Below are 27,902 nucleotides of genomic sequence, written 5' to 3' on the forward strand. Positions count from 1 at the left end.
TTTAAGCGGATTGGATAATTGACATCATGTAATTTACAAAAATCCCTAAAAATATACAATTCGCATGTAAATCTATTTTGAATTACTAAATTTTGATAATTAAAATCATAATTTTTTTATTATACACATCAAAATTTATAAAACATATAAAAAAATTCAAAATTTTGAAACCATCAAATTAAAATTTAAGCTATATTTTTAATAATTTTTATAATTTTTGATATTATTATTTATAATAAATGATATCTTTTTATAGATATTCAATTTGGTAATATTGGATACATTGATTTTTCTTCAAATAATTGTTCTCAATTCATACTAAAGTTAGGTGGAATGGGAGACGTGTCCACAATATATAAAAGAGCGATGATACCGCAGATCAGCTTCTGAACTGGGGCTGATTTATTCGTTGGATTATTCCTATTGTTTTTCTTAGTAGACAATACGAATTATCCTTGCAATGGCCCTCAGTCAGACAAGTGTGGTGAGTAATAAATATGGGCAAAAGCAAAAACTGATTAAAAAAACAATTAATTATAATCATTATAATGACGACAAGGATAATTTTTATCTCTTAATTTATTTTATTTTCATTATCATTGTTATCTTTGTTTTTTTTTATTTTTAAAATTCTTTTTTTTTTATGTTTTACAATTTTAATAATAAAAATTTATACGCTATAAATTTTTAGAGTAGTTGTTAAATTTTCAAAATAAATTTGAATTAATTTATAAATTTTGATTTTTTCAATGTTAGTGATATTAGTAATGTTAATAATATTTCTATTAAATGTATAAATTTTAAATCCAATTTATTGCAAATTTATTTGTATTTTTTTTTTAATTATGTTTCTAAAAATTTTTTTTTTCAACATATTTAAGGTTAGATATAATGTCAGTATTTAAAAGATTTCAATGTATCTTAATTTATCAATAAATCAATAAATTTATTGAAATATATTAAATAATAATTATTATGTCTTCTAAATAATGATAAGAATTTTTACATAAAAAAATTGTGATAATAATTATAATTAATGTAAGAAACATTTTATGAATATATTTATAAATTTTATTTTATAAGTATAACTATTATTTTATAACTATTATTAATTTTTGATCATATATAAAAGTGATCTTTTAATTTTAATATAAATTTAGAATATCAAATAAGAAATAAAATAAAGGAAAAATATTAAAATAAATAAAAATATATAAATTATAAGAATTAATTGATAATGAAATTTATTTTATAATTATGTTTATTTTAATTACAGCTAAAACTATATAATACTGTGATAGAAGATGTTATATCAGGTGTAAGAGAATCATTTATAGATGAAGGTGTAGATGAACAAGTATTACAAGAACTTAAACAAATATGGGAAACTAAACTAATGTCTAGTAAAGCTGTTGAATTAAATCCAGATCCTCCAGAGCCTCAAGTTCCCCAAATAAATACGCACAAAACTGTTAACAAAGGTAATATTTATATTCTTTTATATATCATATTATATCTTATTATATATCAATATTTTTTTATAAATCATTAATATTCTTTAATATACAATATAAAAAATATATAATAGAAAAAAATTTAAATTAAAGAAACTCTCGAAAAAAAAACTATTAAAATATAATAAGTTATTGTTATTAATAACATAAATTAAATATATATATAACATAATTAAATAACAAAAATTAATAACATAAATTGTTATTAATATATTAAATAATTAAAAAATATTTTAATTATTATTAAAAATTTTAATAATTTTTTTCTCAACAAATGTAATGTGATTTTAGGACTAAATATAGGAAATCATTTTGTACAACAAACAGGAAATTCTGCTCCTCAACAAACATCACAACAGCAGCAACAGCAATCACAACAATCTCCTCAACAATCACAAACTCAGACACAATGTCATTCAACAACAACTGGTATACAACATACTGGTACACCAGTACAACAATTAGTAACATCATCATCAGCAGTAATGGATCGGCAAGTACCTATTCAAATAACATTGCCACCACAGACAGGCATTCCAGATGCTCCTTTAAGAGTTCTAACTATTCAGGTTCCTGCATCTGCAATACAAGGTACATTGAAATTATTTTTCTTTTATTATATTTTAATATTAAGAAAATAAAAATTATATTTGCAAAATTAACTAATGAATTCTATTTAATTTTTTAGGTAATCAATTGCATACAATTTTAACAGGTCCAGTTATTACAGCTGCAATGGGATTACCAGCAAACTTAGCTTCTACATTACTTCAACAGCATGTTAATTCTACACTTCAAGGGCAAGCAACATTGACTCCACTTCAAGTTGTTACACAGAATGCAAACAATGTTTCTCAACGATCTGTACAAAATCAGGTAATAATAGAAATTATGCAAATTTAATAACATCTACTTTTCATATTTTAGTAATAATATTATTTTGATCTTATTAAAATTATTTTTAAATTTATCATTATTGAAAAATTTTTATATATAATGAATAAATTATAATGAATAATGAAATAATAATGAAATATTCTTAAGATAATATCTTATATTCTTTTCTTAGATTATTTTATTATTATCTAGAAAATTATTTTTAAAAATCATTAGTTTAGAAGATTATTTTAACTTTTATGTATAATACTTATATATAATTTTAACTTTAATATTTTAAATTAATATTAATAATTTACTTTCTTAAAGAAAATTGATGTTCAAAAAAATATCTAAGGAAAGAATTATTTTAAAAATTTATTGATTTAAAGAATTTTTTTTACAAAATTATTTAAAATAATACATTATTCTTAAAATATTTTATTAAATTAATATGTTAGCTTAACTTTCAATTATCATTTCATTAGAAATTTTAAAGTTGAGTATTATTTTGTAATATTTTTAGTATTATTTATTATAATATTTTTTTTAGCTAATAAATTGTTTGATTAATAATAATGATAAAAAAAAGGATAAAATAAATTGTATCAATAAGAAATTATTAAAATTAAAAAAAAATTCAATTTTCATTTATCATTTCATGTTTTTCTATGAAATATCTGAAAATTTTGATTTTAATGAAAGTTTATGTGTATATAGAGAATAATAGATTTCACATAGAACTGAAAACAATGTTCAAAGTTTCAATATATTTTTCATTTTTAAATATAATTCTATAATGATAATAATAAAACAAAATTTTAAATTATAAATTGTACATAATTTAATGTTCTATTTTTTTGTTAAAAAGGAAAAATTATCTTGAAAATATGAAAAATATAATTATTACTAAAAAATTTTAGGATTGATTTCATATTTTTAAAGAAATTTAATGTGATAAAAAAATTGTTACTTATTATACATACATATAAATTTTAGTTAAAATTAAAATTTTCAGATTAAATAAATTTCTCTGTAAGATAATATTCATACTTTTTTTATACATTCAATAATTTATTGACGATTTAAATTAATTAACATAAGTCATTTATTTTTATATAAATTTCATATAAATTTTAGGGTCAAGCAACATTGGCTCCACTTCAAGTTAATCAATCTCTTCAAGTTGTTACACAAAATGCAAATAATATTTCTCAACGATCTGTTCAAAATCAGGTATAGTTAGAAATAATATATTATATTGAATAATTATTTGAATAATAAAAAATATAATTATATTTTTGTCTTATATTATATAAAATTCATTTTAATTTTGTTATTTAATTCTTTTTATTTGTTCATGAATAGAATAATATAGCACAATTAGATGGTCCATTTGGTGATTCTTCAGATGATGAAGAAGAAGAAGAAGAAGAAGATAATGAAGATGAAGAAGAAGATCTTGATGATAAAGAAGAAGAGGAAAATGATGAAGCTACAGCCAGAGAAGAAGTATTTAAAATATTTAATTGCTTTTTTTTTTATTTTTATAATATTTGTATCTTTAAAAATTTAAAAAAATAAAATCATTTATTTAATGATATTAATCATTTTTATTTCATAGGAACCTTTAAATTCAGAAGACGATGTAACAGATGATGATCCAGCAGATCTTTTTGATACTGATAATGTTGTTGTCTGTCAATATGACAAGGTATTTAATAATTTTATTTTAATGTAAAAAAAATTATTTTAATACAAAAGGAGATTTAATTATTAAAATATTAATATTAGCAAAATTTTTTAATAAATTCAAAATTTTTTAGATAACAAGGAGTAGAAATAAATGGAAATTCTACCTCAAAGATGGAATAATGAACCTTAGTGGTAAAGATTATGTTTTTCAAAAAATGAATGGTGATGCAGAATGGTAAATAATATTTAAAATTATGAAAATTGACCTGGTAATGTGTTCATATGAAATTGATATAAAAATTTACTTTTAAATTTGTGTTTTAAAAAAAAATTAAATTTTTTTTTAATCAAAATTTGAAAATCAATAATTATTTTTATATTATATTAAGATATGATTAGAATTGAATAGAATTTTTATTTTTTCCAAATTAAAATCTAATTATTCAATTTAATAAAAAATGCATGTATTGAATTTATATTTTAAATAAGATATAACACAAATTTCATAAGTTATAATATACAAAGTGTTAATATATTCACATAATATATATTCAGAAGACATTTTTGAAGAATTAATTCTAGATGTTAAAATAAAATAAAAATTAGTATGCAAAAATGTCGTTTAAAACTTATTTATTAAATTATAAGTAATTTAAATTAAATAAACTGGGAATAGAATGCGAAAGTGATGAAATTAGAATGATGTCACTCTCTAATTTGCTTCGTCTAATTCAAACTTCAATTGTTTTTAATTTGATAAATAAATTTTAATCGACATTTTTATATACTAACTTTTTTATAATATTTTTAATTCTTAGAATTAATCCTCTAAATTCTAAAAGTTTCACGAATATGTTAACATCTTGTATAGAGATATTAGATAATATGTAATATTTTAAAATTAACTTTAATTAAAAAAAAACATTGAATCGAAAACATTGAATTAAAATAAGAAAATATTAATGTCATTCTAAAATTCAATTAATTCAAATTTAATTTAAATGTAATATTAAATAAATTTTATTGAATAATGAAGAGCTCAATAATCAAGCAAATCTTGTATTATATTTTGAAGATGCAAATTTTTTCATGTGAGTTTATTGTGTAAATAGTTTCTAAGAAATTGCAATCTATTATAAATATGTGATGCTCTTAAAAATAAATGTGTCTTATACTGTTAACTTTAATAATTTCTATAAAATTATACATTTGTTAAAAATGTATAATTGTTTTCCCTTTTTTTATTCCTTTTATAAAGTTATAAAATATGAAATTTTTAGAATTAAAAAAACAGAATATATAGAAATATATATATATTATATATATTATATAATATATATATATATATATATTTATTTATTTATTTATTTTAACTATATATAATTATTAAAATTTATTTATTTAATTAAAAACATATTATTTTTTTCTGAATTTTTATCTTCTAATTCACTAATAATTCGCGGAACTTCATGTAATAGTTCTTCTGCATTCATTTCAAAATTTTTATCCAACCAAATATTTTTCAATTCTTTGATAACAATACCCATCATCTTTCCTTTTTTTACATGTTGTTTTAGCATATTTCCACTAATTGGAAATCTGAAAACATTTAATTTGATATACAAATAATCCTAATTATTTTTTATTAGTATAAAAAAGATCATTTTATAATTTAAATTTATATGTATATTATATAACATTGTCCGCTTAAGTGTTTCATTTTTTCTGTTTAAATATCGAAAAGAAGTTATCTTCACTAATTCTTCTTCATAAAGCTTCGTTTTTCTTGGACTTAAAGAGAAGTCTATTTCATTTATTTCTATTAATTTTTATTGTTGCCTTGTATAAATTCGATAAACAAACGAAGTTATGAAAATAATTCTTAGAATATTTATTTTCTCGGATGAGTGTTGCAATGGATCTGAATGTATAATATAATTAAGCGGAAAATATTGTATATATTAATATATAAATGTATAAAACAAAATTTTGCATTCAAAAATATATACTGTATAATAATAGTATATATATACTACACTATAATATATACTATTATTATACATAATTTTTTAGAATTAGTAAAAATTAACATATTTAACATATTAACATATTAAATTTTAACGTATTTTCTATTGTAATTTAATTTAATTTATTTTATTTTAATTTGTATTATACCTTGGTATTATTATTTTTTCTATGTCTTCAGCAAAATTAAAATATTTTTTACATTTTAATAATTCACAAATATAATTTCTTGTATTAACAATATTTCCTTTTGAATGAACAAGTATGCTTTTATAAAATTTCAGAAGATCTACTGATGGTTTATCTTCCCAATATCTAATTAAAAATAATGCTAAATCTCTATCATATGCAGATAATTTTAATCTATTATGAAGTTGAAATACTTCATTTTCATCTTTTAGCATTACAGCAAGAAAAGTAATTGGTTGCAAAGAAATATTATTTTTTTTAAATATATCATAAACAATTTTAAAATTTTCTATATTTGGATTTTCTGGTAATCCAACATATCTGAAAATATAAATTATATGCATATTATTAAACATGATATCACATACTTTATATGATATTTTTTGATATATTATTACCTTGCAATATTACATTTCAACATTTTTAAAGTTAATTCTTTAGCATAATTTCCAGAAAGAATTTTTGACCATTCACTCCAAATTCTTTCTCCAGATATTCTTTGTAATCCATGTATATTTTCCTTTATTGCTATTATAGTTGATTCATCATGTACATCTGGTTGTTCTGCAATTCTTCCATAAAATCGAAAATACCTATATATATAAATAATAATATATAAATTTAAAAAAATTAAACAAAAAATTTATATAATATGGAATTAGCATTAATGTATCCAATCTAAAAATGTATGTCATTATTTATGTGAAAAAATAATGAAAAAATACCTTAAAATTCGAAGATAATCTTCTTTAATTCTATATGATGGATTTCCAACGAAAACAATTCTTCTTTTTTGTAAATCATCATAACCAAAAAAATAATCATATATTTTTCCTTCAAAGTCAAGAAACATGGAATTTATTGTAAGATCTCTACGAAGAGCATCTAATTTCCAATCTTTTGTAAATTTAACTTTTGCATATCTACCATCAGTATGTGTGTCAATTCTAAGTGTAGTTATTTCAAAATTTTGTTTATCATTTATTCTTGCTGTAATTGTTCCTAAAGTTTAAGTGATAGAATATAATTTCATGATAGAATCTTTTATTATAATAGAAAATATTAATATATATATTTTAATGTACCATGCTTTTCTCCTCTATTATTAATCATTCTAACATTTTCTTTAACAAACATAGTTTTCATTTCTTCTGGAGTAGCATTTGTTGCAAAATCTAAATCTAATGGTTTTATATCCATTAAAATATCTCTAACAGCACCACCAGCAATTTTTAATTCATAATTATACTTTTTAAATAACTGAGCTAAGATATTAAGTTCTGGTGTAAATATAGAATGAAATAATGGGTTATCTAGTTTTTTAATTACAGGATTAGACCTGTTTAATGGAATTAGTTCATCCTTCATGATAAGTGATTGCCAAGTTCTATGTACCTTTTAAAAATTTTAATTTTATTTATGTTTAATAATAATAAATATATCTATAAATTTACATAATAAAATATTTATTATATTTATTATATATTTTTAATAAAATATATTTTATTAAAACATTTATATGAAACTCATTTTAAGAACTTAACCTTAATTTCTTAATTTACTAAAAATATATTTTTTAAGTACACTCACTTGAGAAAAATGATGAGAAAAAATGTAATTTACACGAGAAAAAATCATAAACATTACTTAAAATTTCAAAAATATTTTCTAAAATTTCATATTATAAAATAATCTTGTTTTTAACAATATTATTATATATCATACTACTTTGCTTGTAATTATTTAACCAGGTTATACTACATTGATCTTCAGTTTTATTATAAAATATATAATAATATAATTTATAATAAATTATAAATATTATACAAAACTACATAATAAATAAATTTATAATAGAATTATCTTTTTCAAATATTTTGTTTTTAATTTTTTTGATTTTTTTATAATGTAAAAAATTTATACTTGTTTTAAATAAAAAATTATTTCGCATAATTTTATAGGTAAGCACTATTATCATAATTTCTCTAATTTTTTTTATTATATTTTTTATATGATAATATAAAAATGAAATATTATAACATATATATATTATTATTTAATTTACATTATAAATATAATGTCTCTTCTGAAATTATGAAGAGGCTAATTTTATATGTAAAAATAAATATGTAAAAAAGAAAAAAAAATGTTTTTTCATTTAAAGTTTTATTTTTGAATGTTTCAAGTTTTGTTATGAATTAAATTAAATATGAAAAATTTTAAAGTATAAATGAAATATGCTAATTATATTTATTAGCTATTAAATACAAATGATACATTGAAAAGTAATTTTATATGTGAAAATAAATTTTTTTTATTACTTTCTGAAAAAATTGAATTTAAAAATTCATTAATTGTAAATATTTTGAATTTAAAAATTCCTTAATCGTAAATGTCCAATCTCAATTTTTTTAAAAACACGGATATAAATAATAAAACTATTCTAAATTTTTTGTTTATTTTCATATAGAATAATTTAATGCTTATTAATAGCATTTGTATCTATATTCATAGATATATTTCATTTTTATTGAAAACTAAATAATTTCTGAAAAATTGTCAATTTAAGTTATTTGAAAACAAAATCTAAAAATATTAATCTTTTTTTTCTCAACTTATTTTATAGTAAAAGTTTGCTAGTATAAGAAACAGAACCGAAGATGCATACAAAATCAAAATATGTATAACGAAAGAGATAATTAATCATATAATTTATTTCCATATTTTCTTCGTATTTTCTTACTATCTAAACCATTACTACAATTTTAAAACTAAATGGCCAAAATACAATGAACAAAAATTTCATGCAATAAACAAGATTGTAGCGAAATTCTATTGTAAATCTCGTTTTGTATTATAATTTTAGATCTTGTAATTATTTATATTGTGATATTATTTAAATTTATATCATATTTTTAATAATTTAAAATATTTTAGAACAAAATAATTTTTTACAATTATTACATTTAATATCATTAATAAATTAATATTTTTTCTGTTATATTTTTTACTTAATTTTAATACAATTTTAAAATAACTTAAAAATATATGTCATAAAAATTAAAAATTTTTAAAATAGAAAAAACTGAAAAGGTTTTTAATGAAATATGTTTAAATCTAAAAAATTCTACATTTTTGATAATATTAAATTCTTTATTTCTCCCTTCATTGTATATACATCATTATTTAGTACAAAAGATTCCACACATATACACTGACATTTTCGCTAATATTCACACTTGATATCATAAATTTTATTTTTATTTATATTCACTCAATTTTTGAATATTATTAATTGTTAAGCGATTTTAATTTGTCATTTCATATCTAATTTCTGAGTTGAAAGGATAAAAAGTATAAAAATTTAATAATTTTAAAGATATCATTCGATTCTTTAACAGCTAATATGTATTTTGACACTAATTTTTATTCTATTTATTTTAGCAGTTTGGTATTCATTTTTTATTAAGTTTAATATGATGGGTTGATAATCATTATCATCTGTGAATATTTTCTGGAGCTTTTATATAATTATGTATCTTTCTGAAATATTTGAAATATCGTCCCTTAACTATTATTAGTCTAGATAAATGATGAATGTTTTGAATTAAAATTTAATTGTAATTTAAAAAAATTAGATATTAGTATTGTGAAAATTTTTTTTAGATATGAATAAAATAAATTTATTCTCTCTCTCTCTCTCTCTCTCTCTCTCTCTCTCTCTCTCTCTCTCTCCCTCTCTCTCTCTCTCTCTCTCTCTCTCTCTCTCTCTCTCTCTCTCTCTCTCTCTCTCTCTCTCTCTCTCCCTCTCTCTCTCTCTCTCTCTCCCTCTCTCCCCCCCCTCTCCCTCTTTCCTCTCCTCTCCTCTCCTCCTCCCTCTAGTGATTAATCGTTAAATGTGATAAATTAAATATATTTCTTGCTTATTTCAATTTTGTATTACATTTACAAATAGATTCAAGTATCATATATATATTACATGAAATTGAATTCACGCTAAGACTCTTATATTCCGAATATCCCCGATACTCAAAGCACATTATAACTAAATTCATTTGACTTGAGAATATATCTCTTCAATTCGGATATATTTGGATATTTAAGTTTGAGTGTTCGAATTTAGATTCAATAATAAGAGTCCTAATCTATACATATGTATATATTATGGTACATATAAATATATTATACAAGATATTCTAAAATTCAAGCTTAACTAATTTTGAAGTAATTCTTCAAATTATTTTTCTTTGCGAAAATTTTCGATTTTGTTAATAAGTTATTAACAAAATATTAATCAATTGATATATATTACTTCGATTATTTGTTTGATACACGTTGCTTCGATTAATTTTGAACTCGGCGAGTTTCTGGTGATACATACACAATGATATACTATCATGTCATACTATTATTATGACAACAAATCTACATGTTTTGTAATTGACTAATGTTTCAATAATTCATTAACAAAGCCGAAATAAAAATTTTCATAAAAGAATTATAATTAAGTTAAGTCTTATCGGTTAACTTTTAAAATGCGCTATAAAATCAAAATATGATACTTTATATGATAATTTAAATTATTTTTCAAATAATAGATTAAATCTAAATACAATTATTAAATAATTCAATTAATAAATTTTATTATTATATGTATGTAAGAATTAAATACGCGCAAAAATGATAATAAAATTCTTGTTCTAAAATGTTTTTGTTATAATTTAATTGATTTAATAATTTATAATTTACTTAGATGAATATTTTATTTTAGCTGAATATGAATTAAATATTTCAAATAATTAAATAGATGAAAGTAGATAATGCTCCAAATAATAATCACAGATAAATTGATTGAGTATGAAAGTTTCATCAATATATACGGTTATCAATATCACATTTTTAAATATGATACTTCAACATAAATTCTAAAAAATAAATTATTTTCTGATTTATTGAATTCTTTTGAAAAAATTAGAAACATAAATTCAATAAGATCTCAATAATATTTTTATAAGATATTTTTTTAAAAATATTCATCTTTTTTTAACATTTTATTATTTAAAAGTTTAAAAGAATCGAACATTATCTAATTACTTTCTGAGAAAAATGTTTGATTATAATTGGCTATATAAATATCAGCCAATTGGATATTGAGCAGTACCTTTTGAAATTTTTTTTTCATTTTTTCAGGAGACGAAATCTATATTTTCTTAGACTAATTTCCACTCGTTCTACTTCTTTCATTCCCACACAGTTTATAGCTATACAACATTAGAGTTGGACAATTTTTATTCGAATAATAATAATTCAATGAAAAACATTTAAATAAAATATTATATTATTCAAATATTTCTTTTTCTTTTTGATTAATTTATGTTTAATTTTGTAAAGAAATGCAGCTTTTATTTGAATCAGTATTTTTTAAATATTTTATTCATTAAAATTTATCAAAATTATTAATTTATCAAAATTTATTATTTTATTTTTTCATTATATATTTTTTATGTTATAATTAGTAGATTTTATAAATAAATTCTTGATAATAAATTTAATTTTGTATCTATTTCACTTTTCATTTTTTAATATTCTATATTGAAATTTAATATCAAATTAATTTTATTTTAATCTTACATTAGTTTTGATATAAATAATTAAAATATTTTTAAATAAAATAGAAAGTTGGCTGCATATTTATTTGAATAAATTTCATCCATTTAAGTAGATTTAAAAATAAATAGAAAATAATTCTAATTAAAATTCACTTAAACATTACTTACATATTAATAATACATATAATAATATTATTAATAATACAATAATAAACATAATAGTAATAACAATAATCATAGTAATGATAATAATAATTTATTCGAATAATGTCCAACTCTGTGTTAAGAATCAAATTACAATATGTACGTTTGAAACATGGCATTTAAGCATTTTTACATGTGTATTAAGGAATATAAAAATGAAGGTCTCTGCGGAAAAACCAAAAATAAATTTGTGATATATTTTATATGTTATTTGATATAAATATCACAAATATTAATATACAGTTTCTATTAAATAATAACTAATATTTAATTATTTGAATAAATAATTATTAAAGTATTATGTTTGCAGTAGATATTTGTCTAATATTATATAAATAAATTTGTATAAATAATTATTTTAAGACCAAGTTTTAATGTTATTATTAATATTTTTTATAATAGTATAAATATTCATATAAAATTTGTATATTTCTTTTTATTTTTATAAAGCTTTATCTGTACAAATTTTAATTATAAATTGATTTTTACAATGTACTGCAAACTTTAATAAAAATTTAAACAATTTTCTTCTTTAATATATTTTAAGTAGTACATTAAAAATGGATGTAAATAATACCAAATTCATAAAATTTATGATATGAAATAAAGAAAAAAAAATTAAATATATATTTAATGTCATGTTTAGATTGTCAATTGCAATTGTATTCATTTAAAACATTTATAATTCAATTAAAGATATGAAAAACGTGAATGTAAATTCACTTTTTTTGCATTTTATTTATTTTTCTTGTTGTTTAATTATAATTAATTTTAAAGTTTTTGAAAGTTTAAATATATAAAGAAGACAAGTTAATTTTATGAATAAATATTCAAATTCAATATGTAAATTATGATGAATTTTATACATATGAAAAATTGAATTTTCTTAAAATTAGATAAAAATTAAATTTAATATTATATAAATAATGGATCTTCCGTAGAGACAATTGAATTCCCTGATAAAACAAGGTCTTATTTATATAAATAATAAATGATATTCTTAAAAGTTAATCGATCAATCAATCAAGCAAATAATCAATCGATCAATTAATGAATTAATTACGTATTTACAGAGAATACATACATCGCATCATCGAAGAGGAGACTAGCTGTCTCAAAGCTAACTCACCATTCATCGAGAACAATATCTGAACTATAAAATTGAAGGGAATTGAATAGACACCTAGTTGACTTGTGATCAACTCCACAAAATTTTTCTATAAATGAATTTAAATTTATTTTTATTACTATATTATAATTTAATGAAAATAAAATAACTAAACTAACTAAATAAAATAAAAATAAAAATAAATTATATTTTAAAATAAAAAAATAAATTATAAATATAAAAATAAATATATTTTAAAATAAATTTTTTTTAGTCTTATTTTAGTTAAATATAAAATAATGTAAAAGTACTGGTAATTATTTATGAAATAAGCAATTTCATTTTTATAATTTTAAAATATTTCTCAAGAAATTTTGAACAACTTTTTCCTACATATATAAATGTATGTATATGTATAATATAAATTAGTTTTCAAAATATTGTATTCATTTTTATTTAATTCATTTTTAAAAGTTTTTGATATTAAGTATATTCAGATTCTATATTAATTTATTCCATTGAATTCTATTTATAAGTCAGTCAATTATAAAGTTTATCTATTTCTCAAAAAATCACTTTTAGAAAATAATTTGAAGAAAATAAACAATAACTTTGAATAATATTATTATTATGTTCGCTTATAAATATGTTATAATATTATAATATTAACTATTTTATAACAAAATATATAATTTTAAAAAAATATTTTAATAAAAAAAAAGGAATTATACATAAAATTGTTTGTACATATAGTATAATTATTACATATAAATAAATTTAATATAAGTTTAATAAATTTTTTTTACATTTTTTTTTTACATTCTTTAATATTTTGTGTTATTTATAGCCTTCAATTGAAAAATATTTAACAATCAATTGATAAACAAATATGGAGCAAAAAGAAATAAAATTAAAAGTTTGAGATGTACAATCATTAAATTAAAGAAAAAAATCTTTATATAAATTACAAAAATTATAAAAAAAAACATTTCACTTTTTAATGTAGTTTATATATATTAATAAAAAAGTTTAAAATAATAGAATATAATATAATACAAAATGAAAATAAAATGCATATAAATTATTATAATTGCACTCAAAATTTTAAATAATAGACATTTGCAATTTATGTTAGAATTTATCAATAATTTATCAATTTCAAAACTAAACTTAAATTATAATAATATTGCTATAAATGAAAAATAATTTAGAAAAAGTAAAAAAAAATAAAAAATAAAAATTTAAAAATATTTGAAACTGATTTTACTGATTAAAGAAGATATCAGTATTAAAAAAATTCAATATAATAATCATGTATTATAAAGAAAGCCTTTGCTTAATAATCAAAGAGAAAAATATAATAAATTTGTAAAAAAAAAAAAAAAAAAAAAAACAAGAATTTATAATTTTTGGATAGTACTATTTATTATATAAAAGTAAATTTAATATCTTTGAAGCAAATGAAAGAAATAAAATATGGAGAAAAAATGACAAAGCATTTGAATTGAAAAATGTGATGTTAATTGTAACACATGAGAAGATTTACTGTAGTTTGAGGATCAATGATGGCATTTGTTTAATATTTGAATATCTGTTTAATATAAAAATGCTAAAAATATGTTACTATACTAAACATATTTCAATATTTTTAAAATTCATTTAAGAAATAATACAGAAAAATTAAGTAATTAGATAAATACAGTTTATATGATTCGGAAATGAATACTGTGTAATATTCTAATGTCTAAAATAACTTTTTTATTGCCTCAATTTTTAGAATACATATAAGATTATTTAGAAAGAAATATATAAAATAAATATAATATATATATATATATAATAGAAATAAATAAAACTTTAAAAATCATTTAGAAAAAGAATGAAAAAAATTTTATCTTATGTATATTTTATTTTATATTAATTTATTATAAAATTAATGCAATTATATAAAAATGCTAAAAATATTAAGAACCGTTTTAGAGGCAAAAGGAAATTAATAAAATATTATATAATTTTCAAAAAAAAAAAAAAAAAAAAATTAGATTTTATGAACATTTTTGTGAAACAATTTATTTTTTTGCTTATGAGTTAAAGTATTTCTGTAAAATTATATATCTTGTTACAAAATAGTTAATATTATTTCATATTCAATAAATATGATATTATAAAAAGATATTCATTAAGTCTTTTTTTAAAATAACAATTTTATGAATTATACAAAAACTTAACTTTTCTGATTGATTGTATAGGGTCTTTAACAATATCAGTATGTTATTGTAATATAGATGCATATTCTTTTACACTATTTATATAGATTATAAATAAAAGATGAGATCCTCAAATTTTTAGACAAGATTTGATGATCGAAATTTTTCAAAACACAGCGCATGCAAATATAATGTAAAAATTGTATTAAGAATTAATATATTCTTACATAATATATATTTAAGTTATATAACCATTAAATTATATAAATTTTTAAATGTGATAGTTATGATAAATGATAAAATTATTAATTAGTTCTTTCTTTATCAATTTTGAAAAATGTTGCACAAGATATTATTTTAAGTAATTTCTCTTTTTACATAACCAGTTGATTTCAGTTTTTATAAAAAATTTTATATAAAAATATTATATATTTAATATAATAAATAAATAAATATCATCATATTTAATACCCATAGTGAGGTTAAGTATTGAATGAATTTTTTTAGAGAATACCAAAATAAAATATAAAACAATACTTGGATAATTGATATCGATAATTTTTTTTAATTTTTTAATTTTAAAAATTTAATCAAATTTATAAAAAAGATTTTTAACAAACTCATCATGTGTTTACATACATATTAATTATCAATCGTTTTTAAGTATTGACTGTCACTAATGTATATGTATAGAATTCAATGATATACTATCAAAAAAATTTTTTCGAATAATTTTAAAGTTATTTATATCATTGTTACATTTAAAGGAAAAAGTTGAAAATGAAATCTTTTATAATACATGAGGCGTTTCATAATATGTGTGATCCATTTCAATAATAAACAGGAGGATACTTCAATAATAAGAACACAAAAACAATAAAAAAAATTTTAAAAATGAGTTAATAAACTCTGAAATGAAATAAAAACTGAAATGAATCGAAATGATATTTAATTGAAAAAATATATGAAGTCAATAAGAACAAGAAATCCATAAAATATAGAGTATTGTTTATAAATACAAATTGAGAATGAACATTTCGAATATTTCTATGAAAATAAACTCTCATAAATTATACATACATAAAATTAGTATACATATATTAACATGTACAAAAGTGACGATACTTTGAAACAAGATTAAATAAAAATATTTATATGAATTTTTTTCATTATTTTTGTGTCTCCTATCCATTTCTGAAATGGATTCAAATTATAATTACAAAAAAAAAAAAAAAAAAAAATACGAAACATTATATATTATATTATACTTATTTTCAGCCCATTAAGATAAGAAAAAAGTTAATATGATATCGACAGATTGATTTAAAATTATTAAAAATATATATTCTAAAAATATTATTTTTGAAAATTATTTTTTAAATATAATTATGAATATTTTAAATATAATTATGCAATAATTATGAAAATGAAAATTTTTTTAAATTAACTCATATACTTACGCTGGTTTAGAGGCCTTTGTGGAGGAACTTTCAATAGTTTTCTTTTTGCTATTTCTGCATTTTTTGACATAAGCTTCTATTAAGTGGGCAATTTTTTTCGGATTGATTTCTCCCGTTTTATTATGACATATCTATCAAAATAATTATTATAAAATAATGATTTTATATTTAATTTAAAATATATAAATATGTAATTATTTTATTCAGTTTTATTCTTTTTTTATTATTAATACATTTTATATATATATTTATATTAATTAATAAAGATTTAATAAAGATTTAAAAAATATTACCTTAGGTACTGCTTTCCGCATAATATCCTTGTACTCTTCTTTTGTGACATGTTTTTTTGTGTAATGTGGTTTTAAAACTAATTTTACTTCTTCAACCACTCGTTCTTGACGATTTAATTTCTTTAGGAACTATAAAATAATTAAATATATTATTAAAATATGTATGTATTAAAATTATCATTTAATAACCTTTAAATTTAATATGTATTATGATATTATATATTTATGATATATAAAATTTTTTAGAAAAAAAAAAAATTTATTAGAAAAGCTTCATTATTTTTCAAATAATATATATATATATAATATATATATAATAATATATATATATATAATATATATATATATAATAATATATATATATATATATTATTAAAAAATTGTTTATATTTACTTCTATTTAAATATTTAAATTAAAAAACAAAATGAAATAAATATATATAAAACCCAAACCTTATCCTTGACTTGCATTTCAACTGCAGAACTTGGAAGATCATCTAATATTTGAAGTTGGTTTTCGTCCATTCTAACACCAACTTTTGGATTTGTAGATTTTTTCTTTTTATCTTTTTCAGATTTTTTATTTCTATTTGATTTAGTGCTAGTTTTTGTGATCGGTAAAGAACCAAATAAAGCATCAAAAGCATCTTTTTTTTCTGTGGTTTTTATTGCTTTCGAATTACTATTTTTTGTAATCTGAGTTCCAATAGGTCCTGCTCCACTTCCTGTTCCAGCATTAGGTGAATTATAATTTGTAGGACTAGGTGGATCAAATATTCCATCGCTAAGCGTTGATCCAGGAGAATAAGGAGATGACATATCTACATTATCCATTGTTTCTGTTCCGGCATCATTTCCATTTTGTCCATTTGTTTTTGTTTGTCCGGATTTCGAGCCTCTTGAAGATTTTCCTGAATTCGTAAAAACTGAAGGTGCTTGCGAACGATCGCTAGAACGTTGTTTTTGTTGATTGGTTGGTGAAATTCGATTTGACTGTAACAAGTTACGTTGATTATTATTCGAATTTGGTGCATTAAATACTCCACTTCTCTGTACTGCTGCAGCTACTGTAGCTAGCACAGGATTCATCACTGTGAAAGGATTATTCTGGTTTTGCACATTTTGTTGATTTTGTTGTATTTCTAGATTTCCGGCCGAGACTGTAATATCATTATTACTATCATTATCATTAACATCATCTCTTTGTGGAGATGCTCTCTTGATTGTAACCATAGAAATGATTTTAGGCTTTTCTAGTTGCTTTTCTTGACTTTGCCTTTCTTGATTTTGATTTTCCTCTTCAAGAATACTATCATCAACAGAATCATGTTTCCTTGGAGATCTTCTTCTTTCATCGCTGGAATTAGCTTCCTGACTAACATCAGGTGTTGGCGATCTGGATTTAGTTGGATCAAATGGATCATAAGCATCTGGACTTGTTGGTGGAGATGTGGGAGGTTCTGGAGGGGTATTTGGTCCAATTTTTAATCTTAATTCTAATTCTTCTTGTGCTCTCATTTCCAATTCTTCTTCAACTCTTTCATCCATTTCTTCTTCTTCTTCCTCATCTAAGAGTGGATTTAGCATTGATGGTCGTAAATTACTGCTCTGTTTATTTATTGAAAATTTTATTTGTGGTTCCGGAGGTGTTTTTGGACCCTGAGAAATAAATTGTTCTCTAGGTGGAGAATTTTGAGAAGGTTGACATTGATCTGATGTGATTTGTTGAATTTGTTTATCATCGTCATCACTAAGAACTATCACGTCTCTAGGAGATGGTGTCTGTTCCCGAAATGGAGATTGATCTAAATCAATTACTGCGACTGGTTTTTTTGTAGCTGCTATTTCAGCTGCTTTTGATTTTTTCTTTTTATCTTTTTTTGGTTTTGGAGATTTAGAACGTTTATCCTTTGATTTTTCTTTTTTTGAACGTTTTGGAGGATCAGTTTGAAGAGATTCTCTACGGCGACGTTTTAAAGGAGAAATTAGAGGAATTGTTTCTGGAAGTTCTGGAACAACTGTTTGATCAGTTTCATTATCTTTGTTGAAACATACACTAACCAAAATATTGTCTCCACTAGCAAAAACCTCTTTTGATGGTGGTGGAGTCCTATTCCTTTTTCCTTTTCTCTTTTTTTCATCTTTTTTTTTGCTTTCTTTTCTACGTTCTTTCTTCTTTTTTTTAATTGCTTCTTTATTTGTTAAAATTACAGTTAGATTTTTTGGCGGAACCGAAACATTATCTAACATTGGAGACCATTCTCTAGAAGTAATTGGTTCTTGTTGAACGTGTTGTGGTGTTTTTGATCTAGATCTTGACCAAGATGGTGTCCATTGTGCACTCCAAGATTCTCTTTCTTCTCTTTCTCTAGAAAACTCTTGTTCTACAATTTTATCAACTTGTTCCCAATTTCTGGAACAAGATCTTCCTTTTGATCTTGATCGACTTTGTGCTTTTCTTTTCGAATGCTTTCTTTCTCTGGATTTCGAAGACTTTCTAGGTGATTTCGATCGAGATTTTTTTCTGTTTCTCGATCGACTTCGAGATTTGTATTTTTTCTTGTCTTTACGTCTATCGCGAGATCTAGATAGTGATCTTCTAGATCGTGATATGGATCTTCTTTGTCTAGATCTCGAGATTGATCGTCTGGATCTTCTTCTCGATAAAGATCTTCGTTTTCTAGAAACAGATCTTGATCTTCTTCTAGAAAGGGATCGTTTTCTCGAAGAAGATCTTCTTCTAGAAGTTGATCTTCTTTTAGGCGATTTACGCCTTCCACGAGAAAGAGATCTTCGTCTGGAAAGAGATTTAGAATAAGATCTACGATCTCTTGACCACGATCTTTGTAATCTAGTTCTAGATCTACTTCTAGAGCGAATCTTGGAATATGATCTAGAACGTTTTGATGAGCTACAACTTCTAGATTTACTTCTTTGTCTTGATTTTTCTCTAATATCTCTACCATATTCATCTTTTCTAGGTCTTGAAGGTCTTTCTGCAACAATTTTTCTAACATCATATCTTGGTAATTCTTTTCTTTTTTCTTTCTTTTTTACTACTTCTTTTTTTTTCTTTAATTTTTCTCTTTCCTTCGATTTTGATCTCTTTTCTTTGTCTCTATAAGATCTTTCTTTTGTATTTTTTGAAAGTTTTTTCCATGCTACTTGATTTTCTGAAGCAATATTTTCTTTATTTTTTTCTGTTTCTTTACTTTTTTCTTTCTTTTCCTTTTTCTTCCGTTTCTTTTCCTCTTCTTTTTCTTTTTCAACTTCTCCTTCCTTCATAATTTTTTCTTCAATGATTTCTCCATCTTCCATTTCTTTTTCCTTTCGTAAACTTAATAAAGTTAACTCATCTTCAAAATTCATTGCTTCATCTGTTTCTGAGATAGCTTCTGTGCCTAAAACATTATAATCTACTGGAGTTCTACAACTATCTAAATCATCAGGTTTATCTTTTGTTGGTGTAATTGGCTCTAATCCACTTTCAATAAATGGCAATTGTTCGGAAGAAGATTTTGATTCTTTTAAAGGAAGTTCATCTCTGCAAGGAGTATACGCTCCATCAGATTCCCATGTATTTTTATCAATATCTTTTTCAATTATATTTTTTTTGCTAAATTTTTCTTTTTCTATAGGAAATCTTTCTTCTTCTTCTTCTTCTTCTTCTTCTTCTTCTTCTTCTTCCTCCTCCTCCTCTTCCTCCTCCTCCTCCTCTTCTTCTTCCTCCTCCTCTTCTTCCTCTTCTTCCTCTTCTTCATCACCATCATCATCATCATCATCGTCATCATCATCGTCATTTTCTTCTTCCCCTTTATCATGTTTATCATCTTTTTCGCTTTTATAATCATATAGATTTTTAATTTTATTTGTAATATATTCTTCTTTATTTTTTGATTCTTCTTTTGAATCTTTTTTTTCAAGATCAATTTTTGATGGTTTATGAAACAAAGTAAAAGTTTTACTTCCTTCTTTAGATAAACATTCACTAATAATTTCATTTTCTAATCTTTTGGGAGATAATCGGGTTACTTCTGTAGTAATAATTGCATTTGAATCATTCTCTGTTGTATTATCTTTAGATTTTTCTATCCATTCTTTTTCTTTTTCTTCTTTATTTGTGTTTTTTTCTTTCAAATTTAAAGGAATTATAGGTATTAGAATTTCTTTTATATTTTGCTCTTTATCTCCTTTTAATTGAATTTCTTCTTCATATTTGCTTTTAGTAATTCTTTTTCGTTCTTCTTCACGATCAACAGAGGTTTCTTCTTCTTTTATAAGCTACGAAAATAATATTTATATAAAAATAATGTTACATAACTAAAATATAATTTATAAATACATAATAAATATTACTTACTTCAATTTCTTTTTTCTTATCATCATTACTCTCTTTTTCTTCCTCCTGTAATCCTAATAACCTGTTATTAATCTTCAATTTAGTACCAATTTTAAATGTAATCTTTCCTCTACTATCATGAGAAATTTTCTTTGGTGGAATTTTACTTAAAGTTTGCCTTTCTTTTCTCAAAGCTTCAACATATGGATCTGATGGTTCTGGAATTTCAGTTAAATCGCAAGCCTGAACATCACCAACGATAACATCATCATCATCTGGAATAGAAGGAGGAAGAGGGGGTGGTTGAAGCGGTCCTATTTGTTGAGATAATTGTTGTTCGGTATGCCGTGCTACATCAATTGTTTGAGAAGAATAAATAGAGAAATTTGGACAATCAGCTTGAAAATCTTCTTCTTCTTCATCATCATAAGTTGATAAACGAATAGATGTATCTAAGGTTTCTGCTTGAGTTATATCTTTTACAATTTGTTCTTCTTTCTCCTTTTCCATAATTCCTTCATTTTTTTTTATTTCACTATCACTATCACTATCCACAGAAAAAGGATCATATTTATCATTCTTTGGAGTATCTTCTTTTTGACTATCATCAATAACTAATTCTTGATCACTATCTTTATCACTCTTAGAATTTTCTTCAAAATCTAAAAGTCCTGATGGAGGTTCTGGTGGTGGTAATAATACCATAGAACTATTTTGTTGATCTTGGAGTTCTCCATCAGATTTTGTTTCAATATCGCAATAAATATCACAATCCTCTTCTTGTCTAGTAGAGATATTTTCAATGTCTTGTGATTGTTGCTCAACAGATTCGTTTCTTGGAGTATCTTCTGGTAAATTTGGTGGCATATTATTTTGAGGACGTTCATTAGAAACTTGTGGAGATCTTGGACGATTATATCTTTCAGAAAAAGTATGATGTTCAGATAAACCTTCAGCAAAATTAAATTGTGGTCTTCCTGAAGGCATAAAACGGAATCTATAAAAAATAAATAAATAAGAATAATAAAAATTTTTTAAAATTAATATATATACAATTATATAAATACAATAAAATCTAAATGTTATTTTATATTTAAAATAATATTCAATACCTTTCGTTTCTAAAATGTTGAGGATTTCGATTTCTGAATGGAGGATTACCTCCAAACATTGGAGGTCCACAATGTTCAAAATTTGGATTATAAAAAGGAGGTGGTCCAAAATCTCTTCCAAAATTTCCACCACTTCCTCCATAACTGTGTCTTCCACTTCCACTTAAGGAATCTCTTCCATAATTTTGCCCTCCATGACTATGCCTCGTATTATCCCTATAATTACCTCTAAAATTACCTCTATTTCCTCCTCCACAGGGATTGTTATACATTGGAGCTTGTACAATTGATTCTGGATTGATCCTAGAAATTTCTAGTGGAGTGTCAATTCTAGAAACTTCTAATGAAGTATCAACTCTAGAAACTCTATTTTCTACAATTGATTCTATTTCTTCATTTTTTAATAGTCCTTTTTCTTCTGATTTTTCTTTTTTTAAATCATTCAATGTTTCCTTTTTTTCAATTAAAAGAAGTCCATTTGCTTTTATAGTTACGTTATTATTATTTGAATGCCAAATTTCTTGGTCCTTTATTATATTACTTAGAAGATCAGGTTGAGGTTGTTGAGGAGTAACAATATTTTTTAAACGTAAACGTCTTCGAGAAGAAATTATAGAATGTCTTTGAACAGATATAGTAGGACCAACAATTGCATGATAATCTTCTGTATCTGATCTGCACAAAAAAAAAATTTCAAATTTAATTGATCTTTATAAGAAATCTTTTTAAGATATAAATATTTAATTAAAACTAATTATCATAGTTTATAAATATTTTATAATTAAAAACATACTTACTCCGGAGGAGTATAATCCAAATGTAAACTCTCTCCAAAAATACTAAGTCTTGAGATTCCAGCATTATATCGGGCAATGGTTAATGCAGATCTATCTGATATAACTTGCCGATTTCTAACACTAGGTAATAAATTAGAGACATTTTTAATTGGTTTACAAATACCCAGAGCAACTGCAAGTCTTTTTTTGGTATTAGTTAAAACATTGGATAAAGTTCTAGCTCGATGTCTACGATTTCTTCTCTATAAAAAAAAATAAAATATTGTTATTTTTATTTAAAAATATTTATTTTTTATAACTATTTTTATTTATTTTATTATTCTTTTATAATTTGAATTTTATACAATAAATATTGAATATTTTATAAAAATAAACTTTTATTAATATAATTGTTTCTATCTCATCGATGTCCATATTTAAAATAAATATAAATGAGATTAAAATACCTTTCTTCTTTTTGTTCTTCTTCTTTTTCTTAATGTAATTGAAGCTACTCTAACATGTGTTATAATTTCTTCTTCTTCTCCATTTTCATTATGTTCTACAATTCTAACTTCCCTTAATAAAGCTTCCTTATTAGAAACATTTTTAGATTTTCCAGACTTTCTTGAATTATTTCTAGTTTCATTTTTTCGCGAGTTATCTCCAGACTGTTTATTATTATTATTTTTCTTTTTAGATTTATTACTATTTGAATTTTCAGAATTATTTTTATTATTAATTCTTTTTCGAGACTTTCTGGAAATACTTTCATTACTAGAATCACTAGAACTACTTCTATATTTTCGTGATTTTCTAAAATATCTGTTTGAACAATTACGATCTCCAGAACCTAAAGAACTAGAGGCATTGCTTGGAGATCGACTCTGACTTTTATCTCCAAAAGACTCCAAACCAGATGAAGTAGAAGGTTGATTTGGATCAAATGGTATTTGACGAGTTAATTGTATATGATCATCTAATCTATTTCTTCTGCAAATATAAATTGTAAAAGAAAAAAAATTTAAACATATAAAAATTATTATGCTTTATTTTATATTATATTTTAATTAAAATTAAATATAACTCACCTGCGAATAGTAGCTCTAACACGTTCTGTATGTCTAGTACGAGGTATAATTCTTGGATAAGAATCTAGTGCATTAATTCGAATTCTTCCATAAGTAACACCAAGTCTACGAGCTTCTTCTATTGGATCTATGATTTCATTCATATTAATTCTGACCTAAAGATAAATAACTTAATTTGTTATTTTAATTTTCAATGATTTGATTTTCAATTATTTTAGTTTTCATTTATATTTATTAATAGAATTATTAATATAATATATAATATATAATAATATAAAAATATTATATATATATATATATATATGTAATAGCTTACAACTTTTGCATTGATTTCTCTATTCTGAGAACATTCTGGGCAAAACCATTCTTCTATAGGTACTTCATTCAATGGAGGAGTCAAACATTCTAAATGATAACCACAATCACAACCATCACAAAGAAGCATACGATCTTCTCTATTACTTTGATGGCATACTTCACAAAATGTAAGATCATCCAAATTTTCTTCTTCACTGGAAGCAACTTCAACTGGAACACATCTTATTATCTATAGGAAAATAAAATTAAAAAATAATTTTAATCAATTAAAAAGTAAAGTTATTATTAAATGATAAAAAGGTAATAAAAAAATATTACAACCTGACCACCAAGTTTATCTCTGACATGAATTATTGTAAAAGTTTGTCGATCTACTGGACAAGTATTTATATTTTTACTCCATTCAATTAAACATTCTAAACAAAAACAATGTTCACAGGAAGAAGGAGTGCCCAATTGCTGCCTTTTAAAAGGAAGTAAACAAATTGGACACTTTTCTACTTGATCATCATTATTATCTGAATCTGTATCTGATACAATTTTTGGTGGTTTTTTAGCTTTTGGTTTGCCAAGAACTTTTCGTCTTACAGGAGATTTTTTTTCTAATTCTGATGAACTACTCCAGTCTGATTGCCATTCTGAAGTTTCACTACTTTCTCCTAAAAAATAAATTTGATAAATAATAATAATAAATTAATAAGTTAATTTAAATAAAAAAAATTAAACATATTCATAAAATATACTTTTACTTGAAATATTTATGAACTAACCGAATTGCTTGTATTTACTAGTGTTTGAACTGCTGCTTTCATAATTTAATTCATCTTTTGCAATAATCCTCTAAAAAAAATAAATAAACATTTATAATATTATATATAAATATATTAGTATTATTATTATATATTATATATTGTATGAAGTTTGTTATATATATTTATTAAATATTATATAGGATTTTATAGTATTATTACAAATATATTTTATAATCATATATATGATAATATTTATAAGATATAATAATTATATAGTTTATTTAAAAGTTTAGGAAAAATAATGAATTTTCAACGAATAAAATTTATTTTATTTTATAATAAATATTGCACTCTTTATTATGATATATATATATTTAATATAATATAATATAATATATATAATTGTAATATATAATTTATATAATAACTTACATGATTTTTTGTTTGAATAATAGGTCTTTGAACATCACTATCTTCATCACTAGTTTCACCTTCACTAATGAATTTCTATAAATATGATATTAAAACAATTTAATTAAATTGAAATATTATGTTTAAAATTAATAATTAATAATTAATAATTTAATAAACATACAAATGTTTTTTTTCTTCTACGAGATTGCACAATAGATTCATCACTATCTTCGCTATCAAGTTTGACAAGTTTTTTCCGCTTGGCAGATTGAGAAGTTTGATTACTATCACTAGACATCTTAAGTTTATTGCAAAATCATACCTGCCTTCTCACATGTCCTATATGAAATTAAAAATAAAAAAAATTTGAAAAATATTAATAAAATTATTTTAATATTTTATTATTAATAGATATCATTATTTTTAAGATAAATAATAATATTTGAAAGAATTATATATAAGAAAAAAATATTATATTTATATAATATTTAAAACTTATATTTAACTTATTTTTAATTATTTTTTAATGTATTAATATAATTTAATATATTATTTTAAGTTTTACATTATATATTCTACATTTTAGTTATTATATTATTATATAATTTGCATTTTATTATATTCAATATTAAATTTTAAAATATTTTAATATATTAAAATTAAAAATATAATGTTTAATAAATTAAATATTTCTAATATAAATTGTAAAATATGTTAAATTATTAAAATTATTTTAATAAAATTTAAAAAGTATTATGTAAAAAATGAAAATAACAATATTCATATAATAAATGCAATATATATAAAATAAATAAATTAATAAAAATAGCTAATTATTAATTATAATCATATTGAATTTATCAATAAAATCAAAAAATGTTATAAATTCAAATAATTAATAATAAGAAATTAATAAAAATTAAAATTAAAATATTGAATTAACATTAAATTTACTATTAATTATAAATAAAAAAAAAATTTGAAATATGTTAAAACAATAAAGAAAAAGATAAAATTAATAACAAAAACAAATTATACATATGTATTTATATACATTTATTAAAACTTATTATTCTTTAGAAAAATAATAATTATTTAATGATGTAGTTAAATAAAAGTATAAAAATTATAAATTAAATATTTAATATAATATAACAATAGAACTTACGTAAATAAAAAATGGAGTAAAATGTAACATTATAATTAAGTTATAATTAATATATAAAATTATATTACTCCTTTAATAAGTTATATATATTATATTTTACAATGTATTGGAAATCATTATTAATAATTTACAATTAAAATAATATAATGTTTCTATACATAATCTTTCTATAAATAAAAAAAAATTTTTCAAAAAATTTAATTCACGTATCTAAAACTTTAAACTCAAGATACTTTGTGAGACACTGTATATAACCGCATAACACATCACTAAATTCTTTTCATTGGGAAAAATATCTAAAAATGAAATATTTTATTTCTTAATATAGTTTATAAATATTTTTTTCGAAGTAATTATTATTTCAAAATGATTGAAGAAGTTTTAATAATAAATTTTTAATAATTTGATAATGAAAATGCACTAAAAAAAAAAGGATAAGGATCGAACAAGGTTTGAAGAAGAACCTAAAAAAATGTCAATTTACCTTCGAAAATCTGAAGATTCCAATTTTTCACTGTATCAAGAAGATCTAATATTGATCATACATTATTAATGATTTAGTTATTGGTTGATTCGATGTTGACTTCGATGGAGATTTATAAATGTTGACAGAGGGTACGCTCAAAGTTGAGAAACTGCCGACATTTTGGCTGCCGACGCCGTTCGCGACGTTGCGCTATTTTCTCAACATTTGACTAATTTTTTAGGAAATTATATATCTTATAATTATTTATATAAAATAAATAGTAATT

The 27,902-nt window shown here is 21.3% G+C and overlaps 3 protein-coding genes across 3 annotated transcripts; 1 reads left to right on the forward strand and 2 right to left on the reverse strand.

Moving 5' to 3' along the window:
• The first annotated feature begins 301 nt into the window (after positions 1-301).
• On the forward strand, positions 302-5,266 carry LOC108001297 (transcription initiation factor IIA subunit 1). The gene is made up of 8 exons (XM_017062245.3): positions 302-484; positions 1,277-1,481; positions 1,806-2,105; positions 2,203-2,390; positions 3,531-3,626; positions 3,759-3,902; positions 4,015-4,104; positions 4,217-5,266. Exons 1-8 carry the CDS (start codon positions 461-463, stop codon positions 4,322-4,324), a joined length of 1,155 nt encoding a protein of 384 aa, XP_016917734.1. The 5' UTR covers positions 302-460; the 3' UTR covers positions 4,325-5,266.
• Positions 5,267-5,381: 115 nt separating this feature from the next.
• Positions 5,382-8,071, reverse strand: LOC108001299 (CCA tRNA nucleotidyltransferase 1, mitochondrial). The gene is made up of 6 exons (XM_017062247.3): positions 7,890-8,071; positions 7,385-7,694; positions 7,025-7,301; positions 6,698-6,892; positions 6,261-6,620; positions 5,382-5,684 (listed from the first exon to the last, which is right to left on the reverse strand). The coding sequence occupies exons 1-6, from the start codon at positions 7,941-7,943 to the stop codon at positions 5,483-5,485; spliced, it is 1,398 nt and encodes a 465-aa protein (XP_016917736.1). The 5' UTR covers positions 7,944-8,071; the 3' UTR covers positions 5,382-5,482.
• A 1,360-nt stretch (positions 8,072-9,431) lies between these two features.
• On the reverse strand, positions 9,432-27,842 carry LOC108001341 (uncharacterized). Its single transcript, XM_062075640.1, has 15 exons — positions 27,635-27,842; positions 26,164-26,321; positions 26,001-26,075; positions 25,587-25,656; positions 25,138-25,475; positions 24,815-25,045; positions 24,499-24,653; positions 23,875-24,400; positions 23,429-23,670; positions 22,632-23,306; positions 21,541-22,516; positions 17,634-21,461; positions 17,181-17,309; positions 16,888-17,018; positions 9,432-13,329 (listed from the first exon to the last, which is right to left on the reverse strand). Exons 2-15 carry the CDS (start codon positions 26,278-26,280, stop codon positions 13,311-13,313), a joined length of 7,512 nt encoding a protein of 2,503 aa, XP_061931624.1. The 5' UTR covers positions 26,281-26,321; positions 27,635-27,842; the 3' UTR covers positions 9,432-13,310.
• Between the last annotated feature and the right edge of the window lie 60 nt (positions 27,843-27,902).

Source organism: Apis cerana, linkage group LG5, assembly GCF_029169275.1.
Source record: "Apis cerana isolate GH-2021 linkage group LG5, AcerK_1.0, whole genome shotgun sequence".
Lineage (NCBI taxonomy): Eukaryota > Metazoa > Arthropoda > Insecta > Hymenoptera > Apidae > Apis > Apis cerana.